The 10,019-nt window shown below is 35.9% G+C and overlaps 1 protein-coding gene across 19 annotated transcripts in view; it reads left to right on the forward strand.

Moving 5' to 3' along the window:
• The window catches only part of ROBO2 (roundabout guidance receptor 2), a 1,092,721-nt gene extending 1,083,011 nt beyond the window's left edge, over nucleotides 1-9,710 (forward strand). For 8 of the 19 annotated variants that reach the window (XM_021299764.2, XM_021299765.2, XM_065064273.1 and 5 more), the window contains 3 exons: nucleotides 956-1,216; nucleotides 5,678-5,878; nucleotides 6,866-9,710. In XM_021299764.2, coding sequence (XP_021155439.2) covers nucleotides 956-1,216; nucleotides 5,678-5,878; nucleotides 6,866-6,867 — 464 coding nt within the window. In that variant the 3' untranslated portion in view covers nucleotides 6,868-9,710. The remainder of the gene's footprint in view (nucleotides 1-955; nucleotides 1,217-5,677; nucleotides 5,879-6,865) is intronic. The other 11 variants (XM_065064309.1, XM_065064364.1, XM_065064347.1 and 8 more) reach the window with 3 other exon arrangements.
• The last annotated feature ends 309 nt before the right edge of the window (nucleotides 9,711-10,019 follow it).

The raw sequence follows: 10,019 nt of genomic DNA on the forward strand, positions 1-10,019 counted from the left end.
ATTTTTTTTTTCCTTAAGTAATCTGAGGGTTTTCTGGACTGTTATAAGTCTATCATAGTTAACATGAAAATCTTACATTTAGAATGATAATTATCCAGAGTCTATAATTACCTTGAGTCAAGGACCAATAAACAAAATGTAGTTTTGCCTTCACAAATGCGATTAGAAGCTCGATCTTCAGTTCTACAAGCATCTAGGTAGTCCAAGTGATAAACTTGAAAAGGACAGGAATTGTTAGAGACCTGGCAAGTGTCTTTCAGTGTTCAGCTGAAGTTGTATTTTGATGGGTTATATTTGCAAGACTGCTAAGCTTGAGAGTGGCCATCCTCTTGAATGTGGAGTCTTTATATCTTGGCTGAACTTTCAAATAGTACTTGAATAAAATATCCACCCATTGTTTGGTGCTTCCATTTAAATATGCATTTTTCACAGATTTGTTGATGCTTTTTCAATGAAAGTAGGTTTTGCAAATATTTTTTTCCCAACATTTTTGTGGAATTTGATTCATCTTGATAGAGTTGCATATTTAGATTTTGAGTTTGAAACTCAAGCTGAAAGTGAAGCCCCAACATGGGGTGATGAAGCACATCTCAGTATGATGGGAGGAAATTGTCAGCTGGCACAGATCAGTTTTTCTTAATTGTTTGCTGGTTCTGAAAGGGCCAGCTGGAGTATTTCCCACAGAGAATAAATCCCATGCTTAGGAATGTAATTCAGGGCTCAGAGACTATTGATTTTTTTGGACATTAAAGAGAGCTAGCAACACAGTAACATGAATAAAAAAACTAGCGGAAGGTAAAAACACATTTCTGATTAACATGACATTTCCTCCTTTTAAAATCAGCAAATGAAGTGATTCGTGGCGTTTGCAAGAGACTTTTCTTTTCAGCATCAAACAGACCTTCTGTTTCAATTAAAAAAATTAGTTCATCTAAATCTTATTCACATTTTTTAGATCTTCCACCACCACCCGACCCGCCCCCTGGTCAGGGTTTAAGGCAGCAAATAGTCCCCGGCCAGCGCGGAGGCTCAGCAGAGAGGAAAGGAAGCTCTCTTGAGAGGCAGCATGCACCGAACGTAGATGAAACAAAGAGCTCCCTGGACCGGCAAGCTAGGACGTCACTAGAGTGGCAGCGGCAAACCCAGGAGTGGATAAGCTCTACAGATCGCCAAGAGGATTTCAGGAAAGCCCAACACAAACAAGCCTTCGGATCAGGTGCGTGGGGGCTGCACCAGCCGAGGCGATGCAAGCGGCTTCTTGATGCTTCCCAGCTGAGGGTTTCTGTACCTGGCAGGAGGCTAGGGTCACCTCACGCCCCTCTGTGCCTGTGCTGCCGAGGCCCAGGCTGGAAAATAAGAAAAGGCAAAGTGAAATGAGAGCTTGTGATCCATGTACTTGCCCTCCTGCAACAATGAAATCTCATTAGCACCTAACTCAGTGTATTCTTCACAGAGTTTTGGCATTAATAATGTTGTCAAGCATAGCAGTGGAAAAAACAAGAGCAGTTTCAGGCAGACAGGGAAGGAGACACCGTTTTTTGGAGTCTTTTCAGTTAGATGTTATTTATTTGTACATATAGGGCCATATTTTCTTGTTCTTTAAACCTGCTTCTAGATTAGCAGCAGTGGTTTTTGCACATCTACAAGCAGACTGATCCTTCTGAACTACTGACATTCTTTCCAGCTGTATTTATAACTCCGTCTTCTGCTTATTCAAGGGTATGACAAAGTAACATTCATCTCTTAGGCCCAGCAAGATGACAGCACAGGTTCTCACCTTTATACAGGACCTGCTCATTGCCAAGTGCTGACTTTATCTCCTAAATGGATTTCAAGTCTGTAAAAATATATTCAGGAGGAGATGCTGAGCTGGTCTTGTACTTCTACAATATTTGCAGATTCCTTCTCTTAGCCTGACTTCAAGTAAAAGCTGCTGTTTCATGTCCCCTTACTAGTGGTTTAACCCACTAATCACATAATCCCAGTGCTGATTAGAGTGACACAAGAGAACGATTAAGAAGATTAAAAAAAAAAACTACGCTTTCTATAGGGCTACACTGTTTCTTCAAGTATGTGTGTAGTTTCCAGAGTGACACTAGTGGTACTCAAATTATCCATATTTTTCTTGATTTTATTCTATTATTAATGCTCCTTGTTAATATAGCACACTAACATCAATGATATTCTGAAAAAAAATAGTAGTATGCAGGCAAACCTGTAATGGAGGCAGAATTTACTGAATAAAGTCCTGGGAAATATTGCTAGCCATATTTAAAATGCAAATACTTTAAATACAATGGGTATTTTAAAATATAACAATAATGATACCCTGAAAATGCCTTAATCTTTCAGCTGCATAAATAACTGAGTGGTTGTTCATGTTGCGAAATGATGATGTGAAGTCACAGTTTAAAAATAATGTGTGAAAGTCATGCTACTTGGTGAAATGGCAATTTTAATTGCATTGTGTACAAGATGTACAAACATATAGAAAATAGCCTAAATATACTTCATACATCTCATTTATTTGTAAATTATTATTAAGGATGCTTCTCTGACCTGGTTAGCAAGAACTCCCCTTCCTTTCCTTTGCTTCATAAGTGTGCAAATAGAAGTTATCAGTTACTCTGTGGTACAGAGGGTATATACAGTAGTCAGATTCCCACCCTTCAGGACTTGCATCTATCTGTCCTTAACAAAACCAACTTGATCTTGACACTTCCAGTGCCCTACACAAGCATTGAATTTAGGGCTGGAGTGACTACAGGTATCTTGTTCTTGTCAAATTCAGGATGACCAGAGAAATTGCATATCCTTTATGCATGACAAAGGATTCCTGTTGGAGATATTACGGTTTTCCCCTGGTGGGAGGGTTCATAAATTTTGTGCACAACGTGAGCCAGGGCTTTATATCTATCTTCTCATCCCAGCTTCTTGCACTACAGTTTTCTTGCTCTGTATTCTTTTCTCTGGTAGATTTAAAAAAGGCTGTTCTTGCGTCTGATGCTTATTTATATGACTAAATTTTGGGGTTTTAATAATATTAGTTGTTCTTGTTCCCTTTTCCTGTGTTAATGACAAAAATCTCTGGAAATCTACTCTGTCCCAGTTTTCAATATATTTCCAAAAGGAGTTATTATTAGCTATCAGGTTCCAGAAAATAGCTATTTTGCGGCTTAGGGGGCTTTATTCAGACATTACCAAGCTGTGAGTGAAATTTTGAAAGCAAGACCTTTGGTTTGATGTTGAATAGAATAAAAATACCTAATTTTAAGAACTGTGTTTCCACTGTTTGCTTTCAATATAAACAACATCACTGAGTTCATGCCAATGACTGCATTGTGGAACCACAGTTACAGCACATCAAATAAAACATCCTCAGCTACCCCTCTAAAGAAAGTAGTGATAGATCAAGTGACAATAGTTTTGATAATATTAAAAGCCTTTTGGTTATCTTATGGAGTATATAACATGGTTACACACATATATCTTCATTTCATAGAGGCTAAAATTGTATCTTCAATGTAAAGGCTCGGTATTTCAAAGACAAAGGAGTCAGCAAAGCCTTTCCACATTCTTTGCAGGCCTGGGGCATGGGCCACTATTTTGAGTGTTTAATAAACGTGAGCCCATTCTAAGAACGTGGGACAACTGTCTTTCATGTGCCAGAATGTTGTGAAAAACTTCGCTTTTATTTTATGTCACAATTGCTTATTTTATGGATTGCATTTATTTCTGAGGGCACAACAGATAATTTAACACACCATATGCTCTATAATGATAATGCACTTTATATTTATTCATGGTCGTTTTTTTTCACTATTTCATTGAACCCGAAGGAGGCCTTATCTTGAGTCCACAAACTAGAAAAACAAATCAATTGACCATATATGTCATCTTCAAACTCTTTGCAATACTACTGACTTTTCTTTCCATCCTTTAAAAATGTATCCAGCTTTCTGCTAAACTGATTTATGCTGCTTGGTTTATTGCTGCCTTAATGCAAGCTGCTCCATATTTTAGCCAGCCTTTGGAAACCAGGTTTGCATCTGATTCTGTTGTTAGGACTTGACATATAAAGAACAGGTAACATAATTTAGAAGGCTATGGCTGTTAAATTCCATTTTACTATATCTTTTAAGCATTTCTTTATACTTGAGCAAGGACAGCAAACAAAACACTGATAATGCCATTACGTCCTGCAGTGCAAATATTCTGGTCCCTTGGGCAAAGCCAGAGTGAGATACTTTGGCAGAGAAAGAAGTCAGCTGCCTGCCCTCTTCTGAAACAGATTTACCTTAAAAATGAGTTCTGCTCAATAGCTGATCACATGGGAAATTCCCATATCCTACTTACTTGTGCCAGTAGGCACAAAGAATGAAATCCTGGGTTTCTCACACAAATTTCTTCCCATTTAGCATTTCCGTAAGTTAATTGTGCCTCTGCTGCAGCCTTTGCAAAGGTTTCAAGATTGTGAATAAAAGCATTTTTATCTCCTCTTTCTTTCCAACCATGCCCACCTACTTTTACTTCTGTGTTCCTGCCCTCTGTCAAAGAAGGTTGGTTTCTCCTCATCAGATTGCTTAAGAATGAAGACAATGGGAAAAGCAAAATAAAGAAACCCTTTTCAGTCCAGATTCACTTTAAAAAAATGTAAGACTCAAGCAGGAGATATCCCACTGATTTCAGAAGGGGCAATTCCTGTGTTTGAGGTTAAGCATATGTAGTTATTCTTTCTTGAATCAAGCTATATTTAGCAAAGTCTCTTTCTTCAGCTTCTGAGACAGCAAAAGTGGATCATACACAGCAAAGAAATAAAACAGTGCTTCCATTTCAGTGTTGAGTCAGTGCTGCTGTTTTGCTTCTTAGGTTAGGAATATTGCAACAATATCTACTGGAAACTGTAATCAGATGTGATATCTTGTTTTACTTCCTTCTATATCAAGACATATAGTCCTGTGCTTTATTGGTATTAATTCAGCTCTCAAAAGTGGTTCATTATTTCAAGTCTTCACATAAAAGAAGCTGAGTGAGCAAAAGTAAGCCTTTTGCTTATAGTGGATCATGAAACAAGCTGCAAGAAGATTTATTCACCCCAAATATTACAACTACTAATATTATGTATAATGTAATATTTTCCAATGTAATTCACAACCAGTTAAAAAAATCTTCAGTGTACTTTGCATCATTAGAAATTACTGAGCTGCTGGAAGCTAATTAAATTAGCTGATATTGTAGTTCTTTATCTAAATCGATTGAGGTAATGTTACCATAATTTAAGCTAAAAAAAGGGAAAAAAACACATTCATGTAGGCTTGAAGCAAAAATCTAATCATAGCTGCATTGTTTTGGAAATTGTATGTGCATCTATTTTTATTAAAGTATCTATGATTCATGATCTATTACTTCATGATGAATCTAGGCTTTTTATAATTAATACAAACTAACTTATGAGTTTGTATGAAAGGAAGATTAAATTCATGCTGATTTCTTTGCTGTGGGATACAACACTTGAGCTGTGTGATTTCTTAGGTAAAATTGTCATGCTATAAAGAAAGGAAAAAAAACAAGTTATCTGAGGGCAGGAATTACTATGATGTGCATGTAAAAATAACTCCTTTATTCCTGTTTATAGGAATTTATGCAGTATTTATTTTATTTTGTTTTGCTTTTCTAGAAGAGGCACTCGTACCATATAGTAAACCCAACTTCCCATCCCCTGGCGGCCACAGCTCTTCAGGAACATCTTCTTCTAAAGGATCAACCGGACCTAGAAAAGGTGAAGTCTTGCGAGGAGGTCACCAACGCAATGCCAGTGACCTTCTCGATGTAGGCTATATGGGATCAAACAGTCAAGGACAGTTTACTGGTGAATTATGTAAGTTTATCTCTAGCTAAAGTTCAAACTCTCAAATAGACAAAAAGAGAAAATTATAAATCTGTTGTGAAGAAAGTAGGAAGTTGAGTGTGATAATCAGATTGAATTTTACCCAGATATTTTTGCCTTCTGAGGTGTTTTTCTTGTGATGACAAAGAAATGAAGTTCTTCTGTTCCTTGGTCTGGATGAGTGCAAATCTTTGTAAGCCGTGCCAACTTTATGTATATAGTACATCTTTCAGTGTGTAATGCTGGTGAAACACTGGGGAAATCAAAAAGAAATTCTAGTAATTTAGAATTTTCTTGGCCTGGAAATGCTATTAGCAGTTTTTTTTTTTTTCTGAGAGGAGTGAATGAAGAGAATGCTGAATTTATTGGTCATGGTGGCAAACTTGTGATGTCTTCTACTTAACTTTCCATTGCTTGATGAGCAGTATTCTCCTCTTTTTGACCTTAGATGGATATCCTCTTTTTTCAGCTGTATAGCCCTGTTTTTCAGTTGTATATCCCAACTCTTTCCTCAGCTTCCCAGGCCAGGGGAATTATTTTTCAACCTTTTTCTATTATCACTAACTATCTGTTAAAATTTCTATACAACCACCTTAATGCTGTCTATGTGATGGTAGTACTAGATGCCAAAAGGTTTGACTCTGTTGTCTGGAGTAGTACATCAACATCCCAGCTTGCTCGGGCATGCTGGGATGTTTACTAGTAAAAGCGATGCAGCAGTTGGCATGTCTGCCTCCCATCCGCTGCGGTCAAATCCTCGGTACCTCCCGACAGTCACCCCTGAAATGTGCTGTCTCAGGTATGGTCTTGTAAGTGCTGAATTTTAGTACCCATCACTTTTCAACTGAGAAGCAATGAAATCTCTTCTCCCAATCTACTGAATATTCATCCTGTGCTGCAGTAATATTGCCGTAGGCTTTGGTTTGTGTTTTTTCTCCTTATTACAACCTTTTTCTCTCTCTTTGTTTCTTTCTATAGAGTAGTTGAGAAGACACATTGCAAGCTGCTCTGATGGACCATCAGGTCTGAACTCATGGAAGTGATGACACTAAACAGTGCAATGAACATTTTCTTTATTTATGTACTATTAAAAGAACTGTAAATGCAATGTAAAGACACACAGCCACACATATCCCACAGATAATTTACTTGTGTTCTTCTCTTTAATACACCATCCACCTTAAACTATTCCTTGTCAGGAGTATATAAAAAAGAAAGAAAAAAAAAAAATCACCCTCCAGGATGAAAAGGATTTCCTTCTGTATATAATTTCTTTTGTTGCATTGCTATGCAAGCTCACCTCCTTTTTAGCTATGTTCATATTCATGTCTGTTTTTATTGGTCTGTTGTACTATATGTGAATTAATAGGCTGTGGTGCCATATATTAACTTTTAATTGTGTAACTTTTATGTTTAAAGTTTGCACTGCAATTTTATTTGGTGATAAGCACAAAACTCTACTCCTCATGACATGAAGAAGAAAAGAGACTGAATGTGTGAAGGTTTACGTACTGTAAGCTACTTTGGATAATGCTGGATGTAAAGGAGTATGTTAGATGGTATTCCATTGGGGTGTAGAAATGAGAAAGTGACAGGCAAAACTGATGTCAGTGAAGACATTAGAGACAGATATAAATCTTTTAGAAACAAGCAACATAGTTGCTCTTCCTATTTAAGATAGGGTCAGAAGTTGGAAGTGTGAGATTAAAGAGTGTATATGAAAATTAAAGGTAGCATGCGATGGCATAGACCCTTTCATTAGAATGATGCCCTTAGTATCTGTTTCTAGCTATCCCATGCCACAAAGTAAAGGGGAAGAAAAACAGATCTTGCTACAAACAAAAGAACTTAAGGTGTTTCACTAAAGCTGTTTTTATATTGCAGTTTTAGAAGAATTATTACCATTAAATTCTCCAACCCAAAATATAAGACAGAGATTTCCCGGGAGAAATAAACAATGTAAACTCAAAAAATACCTAGTAAGTAGTTAAGGATGCAATTTATTATTAAGACGTATTCAGGCTGCTTCCAAAAAATTGAAATGTCAGAGTATCGTATTTCATCTTTCCAATACATGTACAGTACAATAGAGGATAGAGCTGCACCACTGAAATTCATGACATTAATCGTTTTGATGCAGTCTGAACAAACCTTTGTGTTCTGTTACCTGAAGTCTGTGAGAGCTGAAGCTGAATCCACTAAATTTGTAGTAAAACATTTAGTGTTTGGAAGGAAAGCGATGGTCAAAGTATTTTTGGCTTGCATTAAATATGTTTCTGGCAATACAATACATCCAAAAAGTTGGATATAAGCAAAGAAAATCTTTGACCTGTGTTTCAGTGAGTGGCTTCAAACCCTGCTCTGAGGAGGAAATAACGCATGTTTATACACTTTTTGAATAAACCAAACTCTGTAAGTGGACAATAATGACAGCATCCTGTCTCTTCATTAGTTTTCATTGCTTCATCCAAATCTTCTGTACCTCTCAAATAGAAATGAATAAATTGTCAAACTTTTCTTAGAATATTGTATGTGGGTAGCCCACTCATTTGATGCTTAGTTTAAATATTGCATCCTACAGCTTATTTCTGTTAGTTATCTGACCATGAACACAAGTTTCCATTTGAATACTCTTTTCGTATGACCAGTCTATGTTGTTTTATATATTGCCTTGGAGCTCACCAGTATTAAGAACACTTTTAGAATGCCAGAATTTTAGAAAAGTAAATTACAATGCTAAATATGTGTTGCTTTTCATTTCATTATCTTGTTCCATGATAAGATAAAACACTGCAGCTATCAACTATAACTCAGCACTATGCTAGTTAACTTCCTTAAGGTCAAGACTGTTATTTAGCAGGTTACAAACCAAAAAAGTTGAGAAAAAAATGTATGCATTTGTTTATATATGTGACCAATGAATATATGTCATTTTCCTGCTTGTTAAACCATTATAGTCAAAACCATTACTTAAAAATGTGCAAAAATGTTCCAGCAAGATACAGAAGGCATCATATTTACTTATGTATATTTTTCATTTTGATATTATCGTATGAAGAGAAGACTATTCAGGGTACAATTCAAATTTAATTCTCTGGAAAATGTTTAACTCAGTCACTGGTAGATTTTTTTTCCTTTTAATTCAAAAGCTTGTGCTGAGCTTTGGTGGAACACCTTATTCACTATATTCTATTCAAAATTCCGTATCATTAGATGTTGATAAAGCCATCCCAATTACTTTCTAATTCGTGTTTTATCTCTTCCACTGGAAAGTAAATGTGTGTCAGTATTAAAGCTGTGCAGTACCATGATATTCACTAACTTGTTCATCTGCTTCTGTACATTTTTGTTCATTAATAATTTGCTTACAATATTACATAAGGTGTTGTTATGTATCGCAAAGTGTCTCCATTATCTTGCAGGTGATGTCTCTTCTTTTTTATTTTTCTCTCTCTCTTTTCTATACAATGTACTTCCAATGAACCACAGTACATATTTTTTAAAATGCCATTTAATTTACTATTTTAAAAGAAGTATTCTTCTTTTTTTAAAAAGAATTGAAAACATTTATTGTGAATAATGTGTTTAAAGAAAAGGGATGTTGTGGCAGCACTTAGAATTGTTTTTTAATTTGTTTTTTTAAAAAAAACCTGTTTATTGGCTACAGTTTGTTCACGGAAAAGTATGACCTCTTAATGTGTTTCATTGGTATTGTTAGTGCAGCAAAGTTTAATTGGCATAAGAAGTTGGTTAATAGTACTGTTGAAGTGTGTATTGTATATTTACTGGGGAAAAAATAAAACATATTCACATTTCAAATCTATGTTAAAAGACCTTGAGTAAGGAGTCAATATGTAAAAACCCAAACTGGGAAAATCAGGCAATAATAACATAGACTGAGCTATAATCATCACTGTCCACTTACAGTAAAAAGGAACATTTTATAAGCTGATTTTTGAACTAAGCTAACAGCTGTCTTATAAATAGGCCAGTGGTAAACATTATCTGTCATAGGTATTTATGTTTAAGGTCCTGTCTGTATTTGGAATAGTTGTACCAATATAATTACATTGATACCGCTATTCCAGTGATACATCGTCCAGTTATAGACTTACCATATCAATCTACAGCA

This window comes from Columba livia, chromosome 1 (assembly GCF_036013475.1).
Source record: "Columba livia isolate bColLiv1 breed racing homer chromosome 1, bColLiv1.pat.W.v2, whole genome shotgun sequence".
Lineage (NCBI taxonomy): Eukaryota > Metazoa > Chordata > Aves > Columbiformes > Columbidae > Columba > Columba livia.